General features: G+C 45.8%; 3 protein-coding genes across 4 annotated transcripts in view; 2 read left to right on the top strand and 1 right to left on the bottom strand.

Annotated features, from left to right (window-relative positions):
• LOC143819355 (putative E3 ubiquitin-protein ligase HERC3) overlaps positions 1 to 25,407 on the bottom strand; it is a 34,031-nt gene that overhangs the window by 3,800 nt on the left and 4,824 nt on the right. Inside the window, exons 1-19 of one of the 2 annotated variants that reach the window (XM_077300914.1) lie at positions 25,002 to 25,212; positions 23,895 to 24,116; positions 21,546 to 21,637; positions 20,300 to 20,430; positions 18,676 to 18,824; positions 17,822 to 17,898; positions 17,088 to 17,191; positions 16,837 to 16,896; positions 15,466 to 15,571; positions 14,960 to 15,143; positions 14,689 to 14,861; positions 11,807 to 11,914; positions 10,879 to 10,917; positions 9,599 to 9,703; positions 9,408 to 9,518; positions 4,417 to 4,560; positions 3,758 to 3,924; positions 2,543 to 2,609; positions 1,359 to 1,441 (exon numbers count right to left, since the gene is read on the bottom strand). In XM_077300914.1, coding sequence (XP_077157029.1) covers positions 1,359 to 1,441; positions 2,543 to 2,609; positions 3,758 to 3,924; positions 4,417 to 4,560; positions 9,408 to 9,518; positions 9,599 to 9,703; positions 10,879 to 10,917; positions 11,807 to 11,914; positions 14,689 to 14,861; positions 14,960 to 15,143; positions 15,466 to 15,571; positions 16,837 to 16,896; positions 17,088 to 17,191; positions 17,822 to 17,898; positions 18,676 to 18,824; positions 20,300 to 20,430; positions 21,546 to 21,637; positions 23,895 to 24,057 — 2,063 coding nt within the window. In that variant the 5' untranslated portion in view covers positions 24,058 to 24,116; positions 25,002 to 25,212. Of the gene's footprint in view, positions 1 to 1,358; positions 1,442 to 2,542; positions 2,610 to 3,757; positions 3,925 to 4,416; positions 4,561 to 9,407; positions 9,519 to 9,598; positions 9,704 to 10,878; positions 10,918 to 11,806; positions 11,915 to 14,688; positions 14,862 to 14,959; positions 15,144 to 15,465; positions 15,572 to 16,836; positions 16,897 to 17,087; positions 17,192 to 17,821; positions 17,899 to 18,675; positions 18,825 to 20,299; positions 20,431 to 21,545; positions 21,638 to 23,894; positions 24,117 to 25,001; positions 25,213 to 25,407 lie in introns of those variants that run through there. The other variant, XM_077300913.1, reaches the window with a different exon arrangement.
• On the top strand, positions 5,761 to 8,246 carry PYURF (PIGY upstream open reading frame). The gene is made up of 2 exons (XM_077300915.1): positions 5,761 to 5,984; positions 8,010 to 8,246. The coding sequence occupies exons 1-2, from the start codon at positions 5,800 to 5,802 to the stop codon at positions 8,146 to 8,148; spliced, it is 324 nt and encodes a 107-aa protein (XP_077157030.1). The 5' UTR covers positions 5,761 to 5,799; the 3' UTR covers positions 8,149 to 8,246.
• PIGY (phosphatidylinositol glycan anchor biosynthesis class Y) lies at positions 8,189 to 8,973 on the top strand. The gene has a single exon (XM_077300916.1). The coding sequence runs from the start codon at positions 8,189 to 8,191 to the stop codon at positions 8,402 to 8,404; it is 216 nt and encodes a 71-aa protein (XP_077157031.1). The 3' UTR covers positions 8,405 to 8,973.

The following is a 25,407-nucleotide window of genomic DNA, read 5'->3' on the forward strand; positions in this document are numbered from 1 at the left end:
GCCAGCACTGCAGTGGTCACTCAGCTCAGTGGTGCAGACAGCAAACATTAACTCACCCATTTCTACCTCCTGAAAGCCGGCAGCAGCGTGGGGAATGACAAATGGGGAACTGGCACCGATCACGATTGCCAATGATGGTCCGAGCCAGGTGGCCCCTGAGCTTCTGGCACTGCTGCTAGCACTTGGTAGCCTAGCTTCTGGCCACTAGCAGGACTCTAGGGCAGTGGTCCAACAGGAAATCTCCTGGGAACAAATGGCCAGTCCACCCCTGCCTTCAGGGCTGGCCAGGGGAACCACGTGCAATTTTAGTGCCTCCCAGATGTAATTCATACAGGGGAAATCTTTTTTTGTTTGTTGGTTTGTTTTGCGTCTTGCAATAATCTTCATGCTGCATATCCTAGGACTGTAAACATTCCTTTGTCCATGTGTACAGACTTAGGTTAACTCTTGGATCTCAATCTCTGCTCCCCTCCCACGGTAATAACGGTTGGCACAGAGCTGGTGTGGAAAGGGCAAAACATCCTGCAATCCTTTCCAGACCATCAAAGCTATGGATGCCAGGAGAATACTAGACCAGACCTGGCTGGCATTTTACACTGAAAGACAGTTCAAGCCTTTTGTTCAAAAACACCCTCCATCTTTCACTAAAGGCCTCTGACTACCCCCAGAGTCTGAAAATATCAAAGTCTGGCATCAAATTGGTCAACAAAGGCACTAATGTTTGCGCCTGATGGATGCTACTTTTAGGAAATATGTAGCCACAAACAGCATTTACTAAGAAAAGGGGTCTGGTGGGGCAAAAGAGCATTTACTTGAAAGAACGAACAGGAAGGAGGGTTATCTTCCTCTGCATTCAACATTCCTTTGAGAGGAACAACTGGGGGCAGGAGGGTTAAGTCTCAATCTCTTTCAGTCCTCTCTTACTTAAAGGTAAAGGCAAAGGTATCCCCTGTGCAAGCACTGAGTCATGTCTGACCCTTGGGGTGACACCCTCCAGAGTTTTTATGGCAGACTCAATACGGGGTGGTTTGCCATTCCCTTCCCCAGCCATTACTGTTTACCCCCCAGCAAGCTGGGTACTCATTTTACCAACCTCAGAAGGATGGAAGGCTGAGTCAACCTTGAGCCGGCTGCTGGGATCGAACTCCCAACCTCATGGGCAGATCTTTCAGGCTGCATGACTGCTGCCTTACCACTCTGCGCCACAAGAGGCTCTTACCCACACACTAATTCTCCCCTGCAAATCCCCCCTCCCAGGATGCCGCATCAGCATGATAGAGGACCACATGACAAACAACATCTCATTCCACCCAGATGTAACATTAATCTTAAAGTGAGTTGAAAACATGGAGCCCTACCTGTTGTATTTCATGACGGGAATGTTGGCACCATTTTCCTTCAGTTCAACAGAAACTTTAGATCCTCTTTCTTCTTTCATAACCTAATAAACAGAGAGGTCCAATGAACACTTTTATTTATTTGTTTGTTTGTTTTGTTGATGAGCTGCCTTTCTCCCCAACTTGGACCCAAAATGACTTTTATCATTTTCCTCTCCGCTCTTTCAATATTCTGATTTTTAAACATTTTATGTCAGTTACAGTCTATCTTTCTCATCCGGGCTCAAGGTGGATCATACAGGGTGCATCAATTCAATCGGTGGCTGGGGCATTCAAGAAACAATGCAAAAGAATGACAGTTGCAGAACTGGCTGCAGTTTAGAAACAGAACTGAAGCAAAATGTAAGTCTTAACGGGACACATTCAATCATGCAAAGTTCTATAGTCGGACCCAAGTCTCCGCAAGCTACGTACAGTAACACAGAATACAATTTGTAATGTTTTTCCCAAGTAACTTGGTGAATTATTTAGTACACTATATACGCAATTTGAACCCAATGGACAAGATGACTGCAAATGGAGACGGCAGCAAAGAAATTAAAAGACGCTTGCTCCTGGGGAGGAAAGCTATGGCAAATCTAGACAGCATCCTAAGCAGAGACATCACTCTGCCAACAAAACTGCGTTTAGCCAAGGCTATGGTCTTCCCAGTTGCAATGTATGGCTGCGAAAGTTGGACCATAAGGAAGGCCGAGCGTCAAAGAATTGAGGCTTTTGAATTCTGGAGCTGGAGAAGACTCTTGCGAGTCCCTTGGACTGCAAGGCGGACAAACCGGTCAGTCCTAGAGGAGATCAGCCCTGACTGCCCCTTAGAAGGCCAGATCCTGAAGATGAAACTCAAATACTTTGGCCACCTCATGAGAAGGAAGGATTCCCTGGAGAAGAGCCTAATGCTGGGAGCGATCAAGGGCAAAAGAAGAAGGGGACAACAGAGAATGAGATGGCTGGATGGAGTCACTGAAGCAGTCGGTGCAAACTTAAAAGGACTCCAGGCAATGGTAGAGGACAGGAAGGCCTGGAGGATCTTTGTCCATGGGGTCACGATGGGTCGGACACGACTTTGCAACTAACAACAACAAAAATCCGCAATTTGATCAACACATATGCAACCAGTCAGGGCTATGCAAACACTCCGTATGTCTTACTGTGAAATCCAACATCATGCTTTCTATGATGTCGTCGTATTGCTCATCCAGGAGGGCTTGAAGACACCTAGTAGGCGAAAGAGCAAAGTGTAACAAACTGTACGCATCCCTTTAGGAATGATTTTGATGCAACCCGCTTGTGACAAGCAATGCAATCCTGTGCAGAGTTGCGCAGATCCTTTAAGTGCTGTCAAATTGCGTCCAACTGATGGCAGCTCAGACATTTTTGCTTCTAGGAGTTACTTCAGCCTAAATACATTGAAATCAATTGGTTCAGAGTATAGTAACTCTGCAAAGGATTGCATGGTAAACATGTTTAAGTTGTGTTGTATGTCCCGCTTCCCTTAAATGTTTTTTACTCTTTCTGACCATTTTTTTAAATCCGACCTCCCTTTTCTGATTTTCTTCTCTCTCTTTTATAGTAAACCTTTTTTAAAGAGACATTTTTTGGCTTTACTTAGCACACTTTAGTTCTCTGGGATATTTCTCTCAAGCTGTTCCCCCCATGCTAGATTGCACAAATGCTACACAGGTCATTAGGAGGTATCTTCCAGGGTTTCTACCCCATCTACTTGGATACTGGTCTAGTACTGCCCTAGAGTAAGGGTAGTCAAACTGCGGCCCTCCAGCATCCGCTGGCAGGGGCTCATGGGAATTGTAGTCCATGGACATCTGGAGGGCCGCAGTTTGACTACCCCTGGCCCTAGAGGGATGCTTTCTCAGAGGGTCTCAGTACTGATGTTCTCAGGAGGATCCTGAGTGGGGACAGCCAGTTACCAGAGTGCTTTCTAGGAAGTTCCCAGCAGGGAAAAATGACATTACCTCCTTCCTTCCATAGCTATGTGGTGAACAGAAAACTCTGGAGACCTTGTCCCCAAACAGAAAGATTTTTAAAAGTTTAGGAACATGTAAAGTCCATGTAACTCTGAACACAAAAACAAAGAGGACACAATTCCTCCAGTATTGATTTTACAGCAGACTATATGCCAATAAAGGTTTTCTGAGTCATTTTACAGTAAATGGCTCTATGGGATTTATTTATCATATATGGCATGTGTGTAGTATAGCCAGAAGATTTCTTGTCTGGCTGCCAGGCAAGAAACTTTTGGAGGTGTTTGGCCATTGCTTGTCCCCAGGTCATGACCTTGGTATTCTTTGCAAGTTGCCCTTCCAAGATCTGGTCTGGGCTATCCAGGATAGGTGATTCCTCCATACCTTCCTTCTATTGGACAGAGCTCTTTCAAATCTTCCAGCGTCAATGGAATATCCACCATCTTCTTGAAGAGAGCGAGAGGGAAAGGGAAGGCAGCAATCTTCATATTATAGAGCGCCATTCCAAATATATTTCCGATCAGAAAATATATGTCTTCCTGTGCTGGTACCTAGTTTGAAAATTCAGCACATGTGCAATGCAAGGATTAGATGTTTGAACAGGCAAAGAAAATGTCTAGTTATAAACCACACTTTGGCCACCCCTGGACTAGGGACAACAAAGGTCTCAAGCTACCTGACATGATTTATCTGGAGATAACAGGGACTGACCCTGGAACCTTCTGCATTCAAGACAGGTGGCCCACCACTGAGCTATGACCACTTCCTGAAACTAAAGCAATCAGCTTTTGTTCTCAATAGGAAGACAAAGACACCACTGAAAGTCACCTATGGCTTATAAAGACCAATTCGCTAAGATTTATTAGGCTGCTACCGACACACTGAAAACCCCATAATGGATCTCCCAGCATCACCTCTGGTTTCACCCAATCTAATTGTGGATGCCAGATCTGAAAGATCTGCATCTGATTCTGCAGGACATGTTCTTCTAGCTAATAGGAGACAACATAAATCACTGCAGGCTGGAAGCAGAACCATCTTACCTGACTGGAGAACCAAATCAGATGGGATTCTTCGAAGTGCCGGAAGATTTGTGCTTCTGGGGCACACAGTTCCCTTGTGAGGATTGTGAAGAATTCTTGGGAAAGGCCTCCATCATCAATCCCAGGCTCTCCATAAAAACACACCTAAAGAATTATTTGTTATATTAACTTAAGTGTATTTATTCAAATGGGTAACCGTGTTGGTCTGAAGTAGCACAATAAAACCGGAGTCCAGTAGCACCTTTAAGACCAACAAAGATTTATTCAGGCCGTGAGCTTTTGAGTGCAAGCACTCTTCCTCAGACTATGATCTCCTTACATGACAGGGAATATATAGCAAAAATCAATGATAATCCTTTGTCAAAACAACACAAATCACACTGAATTCAGAGGATTGATTGGCTGTTTTGACAAAGGATTATCATTGGCTGTATTTGGTTGCGACACAGTCTACTGAGGTAACTGAATTCATTTTTGCTATATATTCCCTGTCATGCCCTGAATAAATCTTTGTTGGCCTTAAAGGTGCTACTGGACTCTGATTAAAGCGTATTTAGCAACTGAAAAAAGAAATCTGCATCCAACATTTTGACCTTACGCGGTGGCAAACATCAACGAAAACCGCAACAAAATAGACAAAAATGAACAGACCAAAGAAAGCTTCTCCCCAACCTAATAAACTTCGCTACAAGGGAGCAAACAAAAGCACAAGGACGCTTCCAGAGTAAGTCCCTTGCTGCCAGGCGAATGCAAAAAGCAGGGCACCGTGGTTAGGGTGCTGGGAGCCCGCGGTGCAAACGCCCATTCTGCCACTGACTTTGGGCCAGTCTAATAAACTTCGCAGCGTTTTTACACCTCTCTGATGGAGGAGGGCAGAACAGTGTGAGGACCCACTTTGTTCTCAAGAAAAGATTTGCAACATCTCCCCAGTCGGCTGGCGTTTACCGCGCGGTAAAGGCGCCGCGCCCACCCTCGGCTTCCTCGGGAGTAAGGCGGGAGGAGCCGACGGGGCGCGCCCGCCCCCGTGCAAACTCCCGGACGAGGCTGCAGCCGCAGCGCCAGCTGTCAGGCAGCTCCGTCGACCAGCGGTAGTCAAAACTGCGGCCCTCCAGATGTCCATGGACTACAATTCCCATGAGCCCCTACCAGGGGCTCATGGGAATTGTAGTCCATGGACATCTGGAGGGCCGCAGTTTTGACTACCCCTGCCGTCGACTATGCGCGCCCGCGGCTGCAGCTCCTCCCCCGCGACCTCTCCGCAGCGCCGCCTAGGGGAGCGGCCGCCCGACGGGCAGGAAGCACTTCTGCGAGCCCCGCCCGCCCCTTCGCCTGCCCTTGGAGCCGCCACCGCCGCCGCCCGAGTGCAGTTCTCCGCCGCGGACCATGCTGGCCCTGCCCGGCCGCCGGCTCCTCACTTGGCCTTGGCGGTGCGCGGCGGCCGCCAGGGCTTTCTGCGCCGCCCAGGAGGTCGGGCGAGCCGGCCAAGGACAGCAGCAGCAGCAGCGCCCGCCCCTGGAGCCCGGCCTGCTGGAGATCCTCGCCTGCCCTTTGTCCAAGAAGCCGCTCAGGTCAGCCGCGCCCACTTCTTTTCGCAGAGGGTTTCGGCCCCTTCCATTTCCTCCCCCCTCCCCCCCTTCTATTGCAGTATCGATCCGTTCATGCCAGAGATCCAGCCTCGTGCTTTGCTTTCGACCCACCCCACTTTCTTTCCTCGCGCACTTTGCAGCGCGCACGCATTCTCTTCCAGGGGATGCCAGGCTCCAGGAGGGACCTGGAGCTCCCCAGGAATTACAGCTCACCTCCAGGAGACCGAGATCAGTTCCCCTAGAGCAGGGGTAGTCAAACTGCGGCCCTCCGGATGTCCATGGACTACAATTCCCAGAAGCCCCTGCCAGCGAATGCTGGCAGGGGCTTCTGGGAATTGTAGTTCATGGACATCCGGAGGGCCGCAGTTTGACTACCCCTGCCCTAGAGCAAATGGCTGCTTTGGAGGGTGGGCTCCGTGGCAGTATGGTCCACTGAGTCCTCTTCCCCCCAAGGTATTTCCCAAACCCAGAGCTGGCAACTCTTGGTTGCTTTCCGTTTGCACCACGCCCTGCGTGCTGCTTGCATTTCCGGGACAAATAGTGTGCTCTCCAAAAGGGAGCGTGCCCTTGCTTTTAAAAGCAATGCATATATATATTTCTAATAATTAGATTTAACATGCTCTGTGGCCACTTTGGGGGCTGCAGAGACTGGCTGCAAAGTAGGCCATTGCCGTGGTTTCCATATTAGGCTGCCAAAGGGGAGACTGGCTTATCCGAATCCTCTTCCTCCATGCATGGAAGGTCGATTTCACGCACACTCCACCTGCCCTACCTCACAGGGTGGTTGTGAGGATAAAGTGGAGGAAAGAACAATATAAGTCACTTTGGGTACCCAGTGGGGAAAGGGGTGAGCTATAAAGTAAATTGATCTATAATTGCAAGAATGTACTCCAGCTTAAACTGGCCTGGGCTGGAGCCCTCTTCCAGCCACACGTTTGACAGACTTAAGTCTGCACTCTCCAGCCATCTGGGTACTCTGTGTCTCCCCCCCCAAAATGCCCCACCTGGCTGTTAAATATATGGTTCTGGCAGGCAGCCTGTTTCCCTCCAGAGGAGTTACAGCCTTTGAAGACTGGCAGCACTAGTCTCACAAAAACCAGGGAGAGAACATTCAATAGCAAGGGGATGAGCATTCTTATATTTATAATTAAAGAGCCAACCTAGATCAAAAGTCAGAGCAAGAGATCAAATAAAGAAGCAGTGTAAGTGGGTTCACCTAAGCAGAAATCTACATTTAACACTATTGGTGACATGTTGATTAATAATCCATAAAGTTCCTGCAGCCCAAACAGTGGCAATTTTGAGTCCTTTAGTAGGAAGTGGCACACATCAGGTCTCACTACCAGACGTAAGCATATACACAGGAGCATCCATGGGAGCCAGCATGATGTGGTGGTTAAGAGCAGTGGCACCAGGTTTGATTCCCCCTCCTCTACATGCAGCCAGCTGGGTGACCTTGGCCCAGTCCAAGTTCTCTCAGAACTCTCAGCCCCACCTGCCTCACAAGGTGTCTTGTTGCTTTTTAAGTCAGTAAATCCAGTGTATAAATACGCCCAGTATTGTCTGCTTAGACTGGTAGCAGCTCTCCATTCTCTCGGGTAGAGAGGTCTTCTGCATCACCTTCTACCTAATCAGTTTGGTGTGTAGTGGTTAGGAGTGCGGACTTCTATTCTGGCATGCCAGGTTCGATTCCGCACTCCCCCACATGCAGCTAGCTGGGTGGCCTTGGGCCCACCACAGCACTGATAAAGCTGTTCTGACCGGGCAGTGATATCAGGGCTCTCTCAGCCTCACCCACCCCACAGGGTGTCTGTTGTGGGGAGAGGAAAAGGAAGGCGAGTGTAAGCCGCTTTGAGACTCCCTCGGGTAGAGTAAAGCGTAGTATAAGAACCAACCCTTCTTCTTTTAAATAGAGATTCCGAGAATTGAGCCTGGGACCTTCTGCATGCAAACCCCATGCTTTAGCACGAAGCCATCACGTTTCCCTGCTGTTTTTCTACTTCCTAGGTATGAAGAATCCACCAATGAGTTAATTAACGAGGAGCTGGGCATTGCTTATCCCATCATCGATGGCATTCCTCATATGATCCCCCAGTCAGCAAGAATGATTGGCAAAGAGAACCAAGAAGAACCTAAACAGACCTAGATGACGGTCCTTTAAAAGGGAGAGGTGAAGGACAGGAAAAATGTTCCCGTCACTTCCTACAATGACTGTACTCGTTCCACTCTTGTCTTTAGCTGGTCTGTTTTATTCGGCCAGCGTGGATGAAGACTTTCCTCAGGGATGCACTAGCATGACCAGCCTCTGTTTCTACAGCCTGCTACTTCCCATTACAATCCCCGTTTATGTTTTTTTCCACCTCTGGACCTGGATGGGCCTGACGCTCTTCCGCCACAACTAGGATGCCAGTGGGTCCGTTTTAAAAAAAGAAAACAAACAGGCTAGTGATCCTTAATGTTTTGCCCCTGAAGTGATGAACTACACAGCTGATTAAATAGATTTCCGTAAAGCTGCAGCCATGTTCATTGAAGATCTGCGTGCCCTTTAGGGCAATGTCTGTACAAGGAACTTCCTTGTTCAAGACTCTGCACCAAATAAGTGAAGAAGGAACTATGGGGTGGCACAAGAAAAGTCCTGCGATGTCCGGGTTCTTGACATTGGGATTTACATATCGTGATGTTTCACAAAGCAACACCCAGAAGACAAGTCTTTCATGCCGGAATTTTGTAAACTGTGCACGAGGTGTTGGGTTCTCAGGTTACAGATGATTTGAAATCAGGCCTGGTGGTTAGGGGGTGTATTGTCTTGCATTAAGCTACCTTCTTGGCTTGCAGCTACCCTGGCTCTTTGGACTGAAGTTTGCTAAAAGGTTGGCGTTCACATGCAATGCTACGCAAATGCTGTTCCTGAACAGCAAAAGTGTCTGTGTGTGTGTGTGCTGTTTAAAAATAAAAGCACCTTTAAACCCAAGTAGACTTTTTTATTGCCTAATAGTTTTTAAGGTTGACTGTTCCTATTTTCTTTGAAGCTAGGGATAGCCTTTTGACTGTGCCAGTGTTTGGCAACCAGTACACTTGCCGCTGTGGTGGAGCAGCATTAATCCCTGTGAGGTTGGTTAGTCTGAGAGAGGTTGACTGGCAAGGTTATCCTGCAAGCTTCCATAGCATGTGAGGATTCAAACTCAGGTCTTCCAGGTACTAGAATCAAGCATCGGCAACAATAAGCTGGACATTGTGACATGTATCTATTTATTTAAACTGTATTTCTACGCTGAACCTTCCTTGCAAACAATTGGGGAGGGGGCTGTGCATGTGCTACCTGAATGCAAAAAGTTTCACTGGAATACAGCGCAAAACACAAATATTTTCTCGCTTGGTCAGAAGAAACAAAGCGTAATTTCTTACTTTGAGGAAATGTTGGAAGTTGATGTCTTGCATACTCCTTAAAAACATCCACGTATCTTGCACCAGGTTTTGTCTGCTCACACTTACTTCTGTGAATACACCAAAGTATGGCTACAAGGACACAGAGATTAGGTCAACAAACTCCTCTTGTGCTTTGCAATCATATTAGGCGTCTGTGGGGATGTACCTACCCAGCTGTACTCAAAGTAGAGAAAGCAGCGGTTTAAGTCATGCAGTTGAATCTTGGCTTCCATATCTAAGACACAAGGGATCTGAGTGAAAACCCGCAAAGCAAACTGAAATGACAACGGGAAAATTAGTCTGCAAAGTCACATGCACATGTTCTAAAATCACACTTTAAAGGCTTGTAAAGGACACAGGAATGCTGCTTCTCCTGTTTCCTGTATTCAACACCCTAGGGGTAGTCAAATTGTGGCCCCCCAGATGTCCATGCGTTCGCTGGCAGGGGCTCATGGGAATTGTAGCCCATGGACATCTGGAGGGCCGCAGTTTGACTACCTCTAGTGGCTGAGAGAACATCAAATGCATTTTACTGTAATTCAGAATTCAGTGCTTTTATTTCTCTCTCCCCCCAAAAATGGCAGCCAAGTCAAACAACCATCTTTCCACTGACCAATGTTTGATAGTTTCTGGAATCACCCCTTAAAAGTCCAATATATGGACAGAATAACCCCTTTCTTCCTTTGCTCTGTCATGTGCTTGATTCTGTAAGCAGCACTAGGGGATAACAGCAGAGGCCATGAGAAGTTGAGGCAGAAGTTCAAAGGTCAGTCATAGAAAGCTAAGCGATCATCCACCTAGCATGTTGGGTATCTCAGAGAAAGAACAGAAGCATGCTCAGAATCTAGAGGGAAAGATGGCATGACAGACGTAAAGGTAAAGGTATCCCCTGTGCAATCACCGAGTCATGTCTGACCCTTGGGGTGACACCGTCTAGCGTTTTCATGGCAGACTCAATACGGGGTGGTTTGCCAGTGCCTTCCCCAGTCATTACCGTTTACCCCCCAGCAAGCTGGGTGCTCATTTTACCAACCTCGGAAGGATGGAAGGCTGAGTCAACCTTGAGCCGGCTGCTGGGATCGAACTCCCAGCCTCATGGACAGAGCTTTCAGACTGCATGTCTGCTGCCTTACCACTGCGCCACAAGGGGCTCATTGACAGAACTAAGGTCTGAGTTATTCCTGTGTTAGCAACCTTTGAGGGGTGTCCGTGTAGCACAGTGAGCACTTTGGCCCCAGAAATACGGAAGAACTGGAAGAGCTGGCAAGGAAATTTTCTTTTGCTACTACGAGGACATTAAAGCTTTTGAATTCCAGGAGATATCATCAAAATGTTCCCCCATTATCTACCTCTCTTCCACATCACATTAAAGTATGTAGGAAGACATACTTAGAGAGCTCCTCTTGACACTAATAAAGCATATCTAAACATTAACATGTTTTGCCCATACCTTAATTTCATTGAATTTTGACATGAATATTTCCTGTACCTGTTTATAAATATAATAGAAAAATAAAATATTTAGCCAACATTGAGATCTGATGCCTTCCAGGTTGCCCCTTTGAAAGCTAGATTCCGATGAGTAGCTGTGCTGGTCTGAAGCAACAGAACAAAATACAAGTCCAGTGGTCTCTTTAAGACCAACAAAGTTTTATGAGCTTTCATGTGTAAGTTACCAGTCCATACATACAGGAAGAGGGTGAGCAGCGATCCAGCATGCTACATAATGAGGACCAAACAGGAATGGTCGCCATTTGTTTGGGTTTAATTCCAGGGGAAAACATAATGAAGCAAATAAGTATATCAAAATGGGACAGTGATGTCCTTCTAATTGTGGAGAGAGTAATTAACTGAGGCCCTGTTATGCTCCATCCCACCGCTCAAATATGAAGGTAACTAACAGCGTCCTTTTCTTTAAGGTGCAGTGTTATGTCTTCCTCTGTCACCACACCAGAGAAATACATTCTAATCTACCATTCGAAATTACATTACATTCTACTATTCATTACATTACAATCCCTATTCCAATCTACTATTCCAAATAAGAAACACAATAAAATAAGGAGGATGTACAGCCCTTCTTGGTGAGAATACAAATGTAATGACTGGATGAGATTAGCATATGTAGTTATATTTAAAAAAAATCAAAACTCATTACGGCCCCACAAATTAGACTACCATATTTGATTCTACTCACAAACAGATATAAGTGAGTAGATGTAGGTAGTAAGAATTAGACTTCTATAGTACAGTCAGACTTTTGAGGGAATACAAGAGGTGCAGTTAACTGTTCCTGCTTTGAGAACTATGTGAGAAACCTGAACCTCAACAAAATGACAAACGCGCAGGACAGCTATACACTTGGCTGATGTACTTACTTGCTCAATATTTTGTGTGGGGTTAAATTTGGGAAGAAGCAACATTTCTTTCACTTCAGGAACATAGAAGTTCTTTTCCTGGATCCTGAAACCAGTTCTGCAGTTAACCTGCACAAACAACCAAACAGAAAAACAATCAATGAAGATACCATCTAATAACAATAATAAAGATGACTTTCTTTTTAAACCAGAACACTGCGCAATAAAACACTATTACGCTAAAACAACAGTCCACGTGCAAAACAAGGAATGCATGTTCACTCAGCCCTTTCCATAAGGACGTTCCAGAAAGGTAGCCGTGTCTGTTTCCTGTAGCTAAAATAACCAAGAGTCCCAAGACTCCTTGAAGTCCAATGAATTTATTATGTTGTATTTTATGAGTCAGAGCTCACTTCATCAGGTGCAAGACATGCTACAAAAACTTATGGCACCATCAATTTGTTTGTTCCTAAGCTGCCAGAAGATGCATTATCATAACTCCAACATAGCATCAACATAATTATAAATAGCACCAACAGGAAAACAAGACCCACAGACCAATCTTAGAGAAAGAGTAGAAAAAATTGTAAAGATGAGTTTCTCTAGACAGAGAATTAAAAGGAAATTCTTGAAACTAAGGAGAACGTTTTGTTGTATCCTTCTCATCTCCCAAACCAGAGAAGTTCTAGAGCAGACCCTGTCTGGACAATACCAGATTTCATGTTCACAAGAGACAAATATGAAGTCTGTTGTAGGGATGTGTACACTCCCTCATGTCCACTGGCCTAATAGCATTTAACAAATTAGGACAACATTTCTGGAGCTGGCCTTGCCAGGATTTGGGTGTAAACGACGTGTAGAATGGTACCAGCTAGATTCCAAGGGGGAAATTTCACAGTCAGAACAGTTCAGCAGTGGAATAGTCTCCCTGGGGTTTCTTGATTGCCCTTGGGTTTCCTGAATGGATATATATATTAAACATTTATTGGGTGATGTGGCCATATATGGTCATGTCAACCCCACCTCCCCTCCCAAAATGGCCAATGGTGGGCCTAGAAGAGAGGAAGGAAAGGGGCCCCAGATGGACATGTACAAAATTATGCTTCCTAACCATATTGTGCCACTTCTGGGATTTCTTGAAACCTGAAGAATGTTTCAGGGGGTTTTCAACAGTAAAAAAAGTTGAGAAAGACTGCTTTAGGCTGTTCCTGCACTGAGCAAGCACTTTGACTCCATGGCCTGCATGGCCCTTTCCAACGTTATGATTCTATGAAAGATGGACTTATCATAGATGCTTTAGGCAGGGGGTTGGACTAGATGGTCTCTGTGGCCCTAAACCAGGTGTTATTCATTGTTAGTCTGATTTTGAGTAAAGACAGTGAATTTCTTTCCATTCATGTGCCATCTCTGAGGGTCGCTTCAAACACTACTGCTTTTTTTTCCTGCCCTTTTTCATGTGATCTTCCTTTGAGTTAAAAAAAACAACATTCAATGGAATCAAGACATCTCAGTGGTGCTTCTATAGCACCGGAATGCTATAATGGTTTAGCGCTATAGCGCTTAACTTAGAAGATTTTTTTTAAGTCTGTAGAAGATCACGTGGCAAAAAAGGGCAGAGGAAGCAGCAGCATTGTAAGGAGGGCTATGGACATTTTAAACAGCACACCACATCAATTTAGAACCACAGTGAAGGGATAGGAAACAGAGAAAAAAAGCAGTTTCCCTCAAAAACCACAGTTAGTAAACCCGATGCAGTGGGTGTGTATGAACAGATCAAAATCCATTAGCAACCAGTTTCTAAAATGGAATACAAAGGCAGTTTGAAAATGGCCATGCACAGCATGCCTTATCCTAAGATGAAGCAATACTCACCAAAGCAAATTCTCACCAAAGCACTTTCAGAAAGACTGGAGAGTCACACAACCCATATCTGAGATATTATGGGGTGTATTAGATATGGCTTACATAAAATGGATAATCAAGCCCAATTAATTCATCTTCTAGGACAGGGGTAGTCAGCCTGTGGTCCTCCAGATGTGCATGGACTACAATTCCCATGAGCCCCTGCCAGCAAATGCTGACAAGGGCTCATGGGAATTGTAGTCCATGAACACCTGGAGGACCACAGGTTGACTACCCCTGTTCTAGGATATATATGAGGTAAACATGGCAGAGCTGAGGGTTAACCTTCCTACAGAATGTTGCAAACCAATTATCTCGTTCCTCACATTGCAAGATTTATTTCTGGACAAGTGTCCAATGAGTCACAATGACATAATCTTTGCTGAAATAATAGATTCAAATGAGAAGCCGTGTTGGTCTGAAGTAGCACAACAAAATCAGAGTCCAGTAGCACCTTTAAGACCAACAAAGATTTATTCAAGGTGTGAGCTTTCGAGTGCAAGCACTCTTCCTCAGTGGTAAGAGTAAATTTTCAAGCCTGCGTTGCTGGGAGCGATTGAGGGCAAAAGAAGAAGGGGACGACAGAGAATGAGGTGGCTGGATGGAGTCACTGAAGCAGTAGGTGCAAACTTAAATGGACTCCGGGGAATGGTAGAGGACAGGAAGGCCTAGAGTAGGGGTAATCAAACTACGGCCCTCCAGATGTCTATGGACTACAATTCCCAGAAGCCCCTGTCAGCATTCGCTGGCAGGGGCTTCTGGGAATTGTAGTCCATGGACATCTGGAGGGCCACAGTTTGACTAACCCTGGCCTAGAGGATGGGGTCACGATGGGTCAGACACGACTTCGCACCTAACAACAACAACAATAACAACAACTCCTAACCACTGCACCAAACTGGCCAAGGCTTGGGGAGAATGCTAGAGAACTCCAGATAGCATGGTCCCCAGCTACCACTGCACAGCACTAGGAAAATCAGGTATGAAGAAGAGCCACCTACCTTATATAGCATCTGCAGGATCTGAAAAGGCCAACTGATGACCTCAGTTAGATATTCTGGTTTTAAACTTCCCCTCTGTTTAATGAAAGAAGATAACATGATGCTGGAAAGTCTTTGATAGTTGTCCACTAGATCCTTGAAGAAGGGGAAGTCTAAGTTGGACCACAGGGATTCTGTAAAGAAAGCCTCTTGTTATATATTGAGCTGTTTATGTACTGCTGCCTGCAGACCTCTCCTAGAGAATTGCTGCCTGTGGTCTCCCTTTCCTTACCAAGGGTTTGCTTGCCTTCTGGCTGAAGAAACTGGATGGCTCGTGCCAACTGTTTAAGCGGAGAGTCTGAGCAGAGGTCTTGTGTCCGTATGATTATGGGAATGATGACAAAGACTCTAAGTGCCTCAGGGGAAGTAGCAGAGGAATTTAGGGACTGCACAAGCTTCTTAACAGCATCCATCACCTTGAAGAACGAGAGGGACATGCAACAATAAAACCTTTAATTTACACCACTGTGCGGCAATGCACAGTATAATCTATTTTCTCTCCCTGCCCCGCTTTGTTTTGTTTTTACTGTGCAGTTCATGCAGATTTATGGTAACCTCAAAAGCTTTCAAGCTGTGTCATTGTAGTGGGCCCTTTGAAAACTGTTTTATTTTGGGACTGGCATGGCTTTCTGATAAACCAGGTCAGGTTCCTTTAGCATTTGCTATTTAGTGCAAAAAAACTATGAAAGGCCACCCCTCCCCCTGCACATTATGTGATATTCCAATACTATTTCTTACCCCTGTTAAGACTTTAGGATTTTTTGCCATCTTGTCAGAGAAAAGAAGCAGAGCGGACATATTTATCCCTGCAGCCTCCTGAGATGTTCTGAAATGTTCATCTTGGCTGGAAAGATAAGAGTGGATTACAAATTGCAACTTCTTGCTTATAGAGAATATATTAAAAACTAGGGGCTAAGCCCGTTGCATCCAGGAATACAACAGGTGCTAGATTAGAGGGGTGGAGTGGAAGAATTCTGCGGATGGCCCCCCTCCCCCCAGGACCTGGAACGGCTGCAGGCTGGAGTCCCCAAGGCAGGGAACTCACCAGCAGGGGCAGCTCTCACGTAGCAGGGATCTGCAGCCTCCTAGCCTCAGAGGGAAGTGGAAGGAGGAGGGGGTGGTTAGGGATGGGGGACGGAAGGCAATTGTCTCAATCTGAATTGTGCCCTCATGGCATTTTAGATAGCTATGAGTCCTCGCAGTGAACTAGCTAGTCGTTTTTTGTGAACAGATGCCTGAAAGTAAGCGTGCAAAGCAAAATCCCCCAAGCTAGAGGGCCTCAACCCTACCTCCCCTCCCAAAATGGCCAATGGTGGGCCTGGAGGGGGAGAAGGGAAGAACCCTCAGATTACTAACAGTGCTGTTTCTCTGGTGTATGCGTGTGCTGCCTTTCGATCTAACTTCAAGGTACCCAAGCCAGTGAAAATTCAAACATTTGAAACATTGAAAATACAAATACATAGAAAACACTTAAAACAATTAAATTGAAGAAAAGATTAGCACATTGTCCTGACCCTCATGGCCCAGGCTATCCTGAGCTTGTCAGGTCTCAGAAGATAAGCAGGGTCAACACTGGCTAGTATTTTGGATGGCAAACCTCCAAGGAACACCAGGGTGGCTAAGTGGAGGCAGACAATGGCAAGCCACTTCTATCCATCTCTTGCCCTGAAAACCCTATGGGCTCACCATGTCGGATGGGCCTGGAGTAAGGTGATCAGATTTTAACATTGGTGAAGCGGGACACCATTGACCGGGGGGGGGTTCTTGATTTAAAATTTGGTCTATATGGAGCAACAAAAAGTTTCATAGAATGCATAGAACGCAAAAATAGTATTGTTATATTTTTTAAATTTCAACATAAATACAATTTGCCAGGTGTCCCCAGATGTTCCTCCAAAAGTGGGACAATCTGGTCACCTTAGACTTGAGGGCACTTTCTGCTAAATGAACAATATTTTTAAAATAATACAAACATATTATTATCCAAGCGCATAAAAATCTGTTGCTGAGTTGACTGGCAATCCACGGAACTGCTTGCTAGATCCATGTTTAATTTGTCCTGTCAACACCTTCTGCAATGTGCTTGATGCTCACAAAACAGTAATTTACCTCTTTTTCAGGAAGCTTCCATTGAGACAGGCTGTCAAGGAGAAAATCAGCTTAATGTTTCTGTAGATGCAGAAAGGAGGGGGGGAAAGAGACATTGAGTCCTCAAGAAATTGCCTTGAAAATGGAGCTGGACTTTTTTTTTCTTTCTTTCTCTGAATAATCTTTGGACTGTCACAAGCTGGCAGAGACACCAAGCCCTTAAAAACATCAGGCTGGAATAGTTATAGAAATTAGGTAGAGTAGTTATGTACCGTTTTATATTCTGCCACTGGTTAGGATCCAAATTAGAAACCCATTTATCCGTCTCTTCCTCTCCTACTCTGGCAAGGGCCTGGTTTAAATTGGCATATGAATTCTGAAGAAAAACGACACAATACACACAAAGTGACCTTGTGACTGAAACCCAGAGAGAAGGTGCCTCCTTACGTTTTGTTGATCTCTCCCTTCCCCCATTCCTGATAACACAGACCTTTGTAGCATTAAAGCATAGCAAGAGAAAAAACTGGCTGCTGCAACCAACAATTGGGGGGGGGGGAGCATAAAATGCAATTCTATTCAATACAGCATAAAATTCACAAAGCGTGCAATACACAAAACAATAAAAAGTAGCATATAGTTTGACATCTACTTACTCTTAAATCAGACGATTCTGCCTTCAGTTTTCATGAATTAAATAAACTCTAATCAGGACCATAGCATGGTGGCATCAGGTGATCTTGTCTCCCTCCCAAAATCTTTTCATGGGCTAAAACAGCCCCCTTTGGCACTTCAGAAGGCACAGGGAGTAAGAAACTAAACAGCCTGGTCCCAAAATGCAGCATTTGCAAGTTCAGCTCTAAGAGGTCATTGGCATCCACAGGTCATCCATCCTGTGGACATCATAACATCTAGTTTCCCCCTAATGCAGAGAAGTCAGCAGTAGCCATTTTCCCTTTGGAAATAGACCTGCAATTTGAAACCAACACACCCCAAAACTTTTACTGACCTTTTCTTTCAGAGAAATCACAATACTTTGGTTATCTCCAGCAATGACTTTAATCTGTTCCTTTGAAGCACTCGCTTCTGTGATAGACAATAAAGCAAAGGATTATTTAAGGTAGTGGTTGTCAACCTGGGGGTCAGGACCCCTTTGGGGGTCGAACGACCCTTTCACAGGGGTCGTGGCAGGGCAAGCAGCTTGGCTGGGGGGGGGGCGCCACCCACACAACAGCCTTGCGGGGTAGATCGAGATAGAGCATTCGTCTGTCTGGAGCAGTGGAAAAGAGCGAGATCAGCATGGTGGGGCAAGAGGCAGAACTGAGAAACCCCGGGGAAAACCCAATTTATATACAATCCTGAACAATGGATCTTCACGCCATTGGTCAGTTACGGTTTAATTTCTGTGAAAGAACACTTGCATCATTTTATGGTTTTGACATGTCATACTGAATGCGTATTTAGCTTGGTTTTATATTTTTGTTTTAAATGTTTTTTTTTCAGGTGTGATTATTATTAGCTATGTTCTTAATTGGTTAGCCACCTTGGTGCTAAAATGTACACGTTGCTTTAAACTGTGCCCAAACAAGAGACATTCAATTGAGGCTGAGTGCCAAAGATGAACTTGTATTACTTCCAAGCCAGTTTTATCCCCAATGGTGGTGCTTCACTATATCCAGCTCCGAACCCTCTACTAGCAACTGTGTATGCAAATGCTTTGTCTGGCGTCTCCATGAGAAAGGTGGGTTATGAATAAACAAATAAATGTCAGTTTTATCTCCCAGATGGATCTTAAATAAGAAATGTGCCTGGTTGATACCTGAACACAAAGCGGGGCTTGTAAAGGTCATAAACACTAGTTACCCTGGTTGAATCTCCTACCCTTCTTCCTCAACTTAATGGGAAGGGGTATCAGCTGGTCGCTCTTGCTCCTGTTGCCAAGCTGCCCTTCAGATCCGGAACCAAATGAGTAGACATCTTCCAGGTCTGGGACGTAGACAAGAGTGTGCCACCTGTTTGCATGAATAAAGCAGATCTCGTGTATTCAGTGCCTTTGGGTCAAGTTTATAAAGGGTCAGGCATCGGGGGGGGGGAATTATTTTGTTACCATTCCACCATTTCTTCTATACGCCACCATTTTTAGCACAGCAAAATTCCTAACTTAGGGCCAAATCCTCATGTGTCTCATCCCAACAAAACCCAATTCAAATGTGATCCTGGTGAGGCACAAACACCACCTGTTGTCTGTTTGTACTTGAAGCCTGCTAGTTTAAATTGAGCTGCCAGCTGTACTACCATGTGTTTCGTTAGCATGCCACAGGCCAGCAACCTGTCTGAGCAATGGGCTGAGGTGCTCACTTATCATGCAGACCTGCTTAGCAACAGACAATGTGCAAGCACAAAAGCATTATGTTTAAGTTTAAGCATCATGTTTAAGTGTAAGTTCTTGCAGAACTTATACCATGCTTTATCTGGCATTCCCTCAGTGATCCCTTTCATCATCATCATCATCATCATCATCATCATCACTTCGATTTGTAGCTTTCATGGTATTCTGCATCTGGTATTCTTGGCACAATTGTTTCTCCCAAGAGCACCAACCTTATAGTGATGTTCCCTGTGATGGTTTGCAATGGTCTTCATCCTAGACATTCCCCTCTCCTGTCTGTCTTCCTATGAGCCTGTGTGTCAGTTCCATTGGTCTGCCCATTCCCATCCTAGCAAGGGGACATCCCTTTTGCCATATTGGGGAGATCTAGGCTGAGCTCCTGGCTGTCCCCTGTTACAGGCATTACAGCTTGGGTGTGGCTGGAGGACAAGAGCCAAAGGACTATGACCCAGAGCAAGGTAGACCAGTGGATCCAGGATGGGTGGTTTATGACAGGGGTCCCCAACCCCCGGTCTGCGGCCCGGTACCGGGCCGCAAAGGCCATCATACCGGGCCGCCAGCACCCCCCGGTGGCCAAAACGCACATGCGCAGCAACTCTGCGCATGCGTGTTAGCGCCACCTGGTGGCCAAAACGCGCATGCGCAGCAATTGGGCATGCACGTTTATGAGCAACTGCAGCAGCCGGGCCGCTGGCTCTCCCCCACCCCCGGAGGCGGTCCCCGACTAGATGAAGGTTGGGATCCGCTAGTTTATGAGACAGACAGACACACAGACAGGTTGGCAAGGTCCAGAGGCAAAGATGTAGAGAAATAAAACATGACATTACAACAAAATGGCCCAAGTGTAGTCATACTTTTAAGCCCTGTAGGCCAGGGGTAGTCAACCTGTGGTCCTCCAGATGTTCATGGACTACAATTCCCATGAGCCTCTGCCAGGAAACGTGGGCTTCTCTCACATATACTGCCTCTTTTAGACACTAGAGCAAAATCTGGAAAGACAAACTGGTTTGCCCTGGTCTATTTTTACCCTCTTTTCAACTTGGTGAAAATAATCTCCTTGACAACATAAACCATCTGGAAAATCGGCAGCTTTCTTACCTCCCACAGGCTACCTGAGACACTCGAGCACCAAACAGCTCCGCTACAAAACGTGGATACAGCTCATTGCATGTCGAGTTGTGGCCAAGTTGGCCATGGCAGCCAGCTCCAAAAGTGCAGACCAGTCCATCCTTGGCAGAAAAGAGACAAAGACAATATACTCCAGGGCAAAAACTCCATCGGTGACAATTCTCATCCTGCCTCTTATCCAAGCAACTTAAGGCCAGCTTCTTCCTTTAGCTTCACAACAGCCCTGTGAGATACATTAGGATAGTCAAACTGCGGCTCTCCAGATGTCCATGGACTACAATTATAGTCCATGGACATCTGGAGGGCCGCAGTTTGGTAACTCAATGAGCTTCACGGCAATGTGGAGGTTTGAATCTGGGATCTTATTCTGACTATAGCCCAGGCTAGCCCAATCTTGTCAGATCTCAGAAGCAAAGCAGAATTGACCCTATTTGGATAGGAGAGCTCCAAGGAAGGTCATACCAGTGTCATGCCACGGAGGCAGGCGATGGTAACCTCTGTCTGAATTATTATGAGCCATACTTTAAAGCAAAGAAATCAACATTATGCATGAAGGCGTTCCAAATTTTGTGCCAAAGAAAGCTTAAATCTGTCCTGCTTCTCCAGCCACAGACAGAATCCTAAGAGTTGGTAGGGACCTCATGGGTCATCTAGTCCACCCCGCTGCACCATGCAGGACTCTCACAACCCTATCGCTCATCCACTGTAAACTGCCACCCCTTTAAGCCTTCACAGAATCAGAGGGGCAATGAGTTATTGCAGAGCTCAAAAGCTGTCCTCTTGACCAGGGGTAGTCAACCTGTGGTTCTCCAGATGTTCATGACCTACAATTCCCATGAGACCCTGCCAGCAAACCCTGACAGGGGCTCATGGGAATTGTAGTCCATGGACATCTGGAGGACCACACGTTGACTACCCCTGCTCTTGACCATGTGAAATCTTATGCTGCTCATCCTTTTCATCTTCTGAAAACTCCCCAGGCATAGCACACACAGTGCTATTTTCATAGTCCCAAGGTCTGGAAACTTTTCCTTTTCAAAGACAATGGGCAATTAACCTACGGAACTCACCGAGACAGTGGTGTTATGATGGCATCAGGCATCTTTGGCTTCTAAAAACTACTTGGATAAGCTCTCAAAGAAGAGGGTGAGAGAAAAGGTATGCAAGAATGTAAAGATACTGATAAACCAAGAGTTTCTGTATTTATTTTATCAACCTTTGAAAGAACTGCAGTATGCTCTCCACCACATGAAACAAACACAGTCTTCTTATGCTCCAAGGCATTCACATATGTAGGGAGAAAGCGATCTGAAAAGGAGATAAGAAAGGAAATGAAGCCACTGAAAGGGTGTGCGATCTGTTGATCATTGAAAAAGAAATAAATAAGTGGTTATAATTGCTAGAAATGACTTGGATCTGGTCTATACCTATAGCAAACAAAGTAGAGAGAACCATCTCACTTCAAAGGGAAGGGATCACCTTTTTCTAATATCCCTTTCACTGATAATTCCCTGGGCTACAACCTGTCACTTTGATGTGCTCCTTTTTAAATTGCAGGGAGTTTTTTATACAGAGGAGCATTAAAAACGTGACATACTACAGTCTGAAAAAGGTATACAGCCCATTTGGTCATCTCAGTCAGAATTCTATCGGATTCTCCAGGCTGTGTTGATTTGGCCTTGATGACTAATAGATATAAAACTACCCCTAGCTTGGTGTAGTGGTTAGGAGCGCAGAGTTCCAATCTGGCGAGCTGGGTTCGATTCTGCGCTCCCCCACATGCAGCCAGCTGAGTGACCTTGGGCTCGCTAGAGCACTGATGAAGCTGTTCCGACCGAGCAGAAATATCAGGGAAATATCAGAGAAAAATCTCTCAGCCTCACCCACCTCACAGGGTGTCTGTTGTGGGGAGAGGAAAAGGAAGGTGAATGTAAGCCACTTTGAGACTCCTTCTGGTAGAGAAAAGCAGCATATAAGAACCAACTCTTCTTCTTCTTCTTCAGTAATATCAGGGCTCTCTCACCCTCACCCACCTCATATAAGAACCAACTCTTCTTCTTGTTCTTTCCTTATCATGCCCGCCACATGATGCATACAGAGAAGTAATTAAAATTGATTTTAAAACTTGTGGGGCAAGATGAACTCATTTACAATGCCCACTTGCACACAGAACTTTCTAGGTTGGGTGGCTTTGTTTAATATTTTTGCCAACAAATGGCTTTACAAGTAGGCTCCAAGGTGGTAAAAACCATCAATGTTCAATCAGTTTATTACAATCATCAACCAGCGACAGAGAGATGAATAACACCAATGCTCAGTGTCTGAAATCTGCAATGCAATCTGCATTTCACCAGGTGGGGGCAGTGTTATGAATGTCTGTGTTATGAATGTGTTTGCAATCATCATCAAGGAATTGTTTGCTTATAGTTGAGGGCAGAAATCATGAGCTATTGTAATACTGATGCCCTATAGCTAGCAAGAAGGCCCTATGAGAAGGGGTGGTCAGCTATTTTACTCTTGTACACAGGAGCTCCCTTTGTCTTCTCTTTCTTCATTATGGCATACTATGCCTTAGAGCAGGGGTAGTCAAACTGTGGCCCTCCAGATGTCCATGGATTACAGTTCCCAGGAGTCCCCTGCCAGCGAACGCTGGCAGGGGGCTCCTGGGAATTGTAGTCCATGGACATCTGGAGGGCCGCAGTTTGACTACCCCTGCCTTAGAGAGCTGACGGGAAGGAAGTTGAAACATGGTGCTGAAGGAGAGCTCTGTGAATACCGTGGACCACCAAAAAGACAAATGGTGGTTCTAGAAAAAACATCAAGACTGATCTCTCCCTAGAAGCTAAATTGACTAAGGCTTGGGTCACATTATGAGAAAGCCACTGGAAAAGACAAGAACATTAGGAAAAGTTGATTAACCCTGTGGGCTGTGTTCCTAATTGAAAGAAACACAACTTAATATCATGCGCTCTGTGTGTGCGTGTACAAATAATAGAATATGAATAAATGGTGGCAGTGTTTGAGCCCCAACCCCAATAACTCTATGTGAGAGCTTATTACTAAAGCAGGCTGGGCTACCCTGTCTGCTGATGTTTCTGTGAATAAGACTTGAAATGTAAAATGGTCATGGTGCGCTCTCTCTCTCTCTCTCTCTCTCTCTCTCTCTCTCTGCATTTTTAAAGAGGCAAGAAATGTAGTGAGTGTGACTACTAGAGTTGCCACCTCTGGGTTGGGAAATATCTGAAGATTTCTGGGGGTGGAGTGTGGGGAGGGCAGAGAGTAGGGAGGGACCTCAGCAGAGACCCCCCCTCCAAAGCAGCTATTTTCTCCAGGAGAACTGATCTTGGTCATCTGGAGATCAGCTGTAATGGCAGGAGATCAACTGTAACAGCAGGAGATATCCAGGTGCCGTCTGGAGGCTGGCAACCCTAGTGAAAGCTTGATCTATTTGAGACAGCGATGTAGAGGGTGGATGGCTCTTCGTGCAAGAGGATGTCACAGAGGGTTAGTCGGACCAGTATGGGCAGCTGGGATTTCACTATTCCATCACTGTGACTCTGCTCACCTTCTGTATGCCCAAGTCCCAGCTGCCCAAAGGCATTCTTTCCCCAAGAGTAGACGGATCCAGACAGAGAGACGGCCATGCTGTGAGATCCTCCGGCTGCAATCTTGGCTAAAGGAATGCCTTCGAGTGCCTGCACCAGCTGTGGTTCCCTGGCAGAGCTCATCTCTCTTCCCACGCCAAGTTGACCGTATTCATTTTGACCCCAGGTGAAGAGCTGTCCTCCTTAATACAACATACAAAAGAGAAGTACATGCGTTGCACACATTCAGAACACACATCCAAACTCCAACTTTAACTAGAAGCTATCTGCTTCATCTCCTAACGAGAGGTTATCTGCTTCGCATCCTAACCTTCCTCTAGGGCAGTGGTCCTCAACCTTTTTATCACCGGGGACCACTCAATGCTGGGGACCACTCACCGGGGACCACTCAACGCCTTTTACTGAGGCCCAGTGGGGGGTAGTTTACTCCTCTACTCTCAACCACTGCCCTAACGCTCTCTGATCGCTATGGTAATGTTTAAACATCCCTTCAAAATAAGATACAGCCATGCCACAACAATGAAGTGTGTTGTAAAGGGCCGGGGGGGATGAAGTAAAGGGCCGGGGAGGGGGGGGGGAGAAGGCGTCCTTCGGGGCCCACCTCCAATTAGTCGAAGGACCACATGTGGTCTGTGGCCCACAGGTTGGGGATCGCTACTCTAAGGAGCGTGGGCAGCAGCAGAAGGATGTGTTCACAGGATTCTACCATTTCATCTTTAAACCACTTGAGCTTGAGAGCTGGCCCAGAGGACTCACAAGTTACAGAGCTTGTATTAATGCCCCCCCCCCAACAGCGCCCTCCCGGCATATCCTTGCCAATGGAAAACAGTTTATTTTCCACTAGGGCAGTTCATCTTTTCTTGAAATAATAATTCCGTTTTCTTCACTGATAAAACACATCTATTTCCTCATATTCACAGTTAACAAACACGAAGAGCACTTCTTGTACAGCTGACAGGCTGTTCTTTTTTCTTCCCAATTGGTCAAATTGTAAAAACAAGCATAGATGCAGTCTTATAAGTTCTGGCTGAGGCAAACTTTGTCCATAACATGCTTCTTTTTCTTACAGTAATTTACTGAAGTCAGACGAAGAGGGCGTGAGCTTGCCCTCGAAAGCTCACGCCCTGAATAAATCTTTGTTGTTCTTAAAAGACTCTGATTTTATTGTGCTACTTCAGGCCAACACAGCTGCCCATTTGTATCTATAGTAATTTACTGAGACATTCGCTCTGTCTCAGACACACAAGCATGGAGAAGCAGAGGCAATCGCTGGCACACTGAGGTTCTTCTGTTAACTGACGCTAACTGACAAAACATAAGTTAGAATTCTCCCTGCATGCACTGCTCTTCCCTCCAACACGAAGAATGCCCATATGCAAAACCCCAACAGATAGCTCATAACTGGGTACCTATGAGCAGGGAAGTTTCTTTAGAGCAGTGGTCCTCAACCTTCCTAATGCCGCGACCCTTTAA

Source organism: Paroedura picta, chromosome 10 (assembly GCF_049243985.1).
Source record: "Paroedura picta isolate Pp20150507F chromosome 10, Ppicta_v3.0, whole genome shotgun sequence".
NCBI classification, from domain to species: domain Eukaryota; kingdom Metazoa; phylum Chordata; class Lepidosauria; order Squamata; family Gekkonidae; genus Paroedura; species Paroedura picta.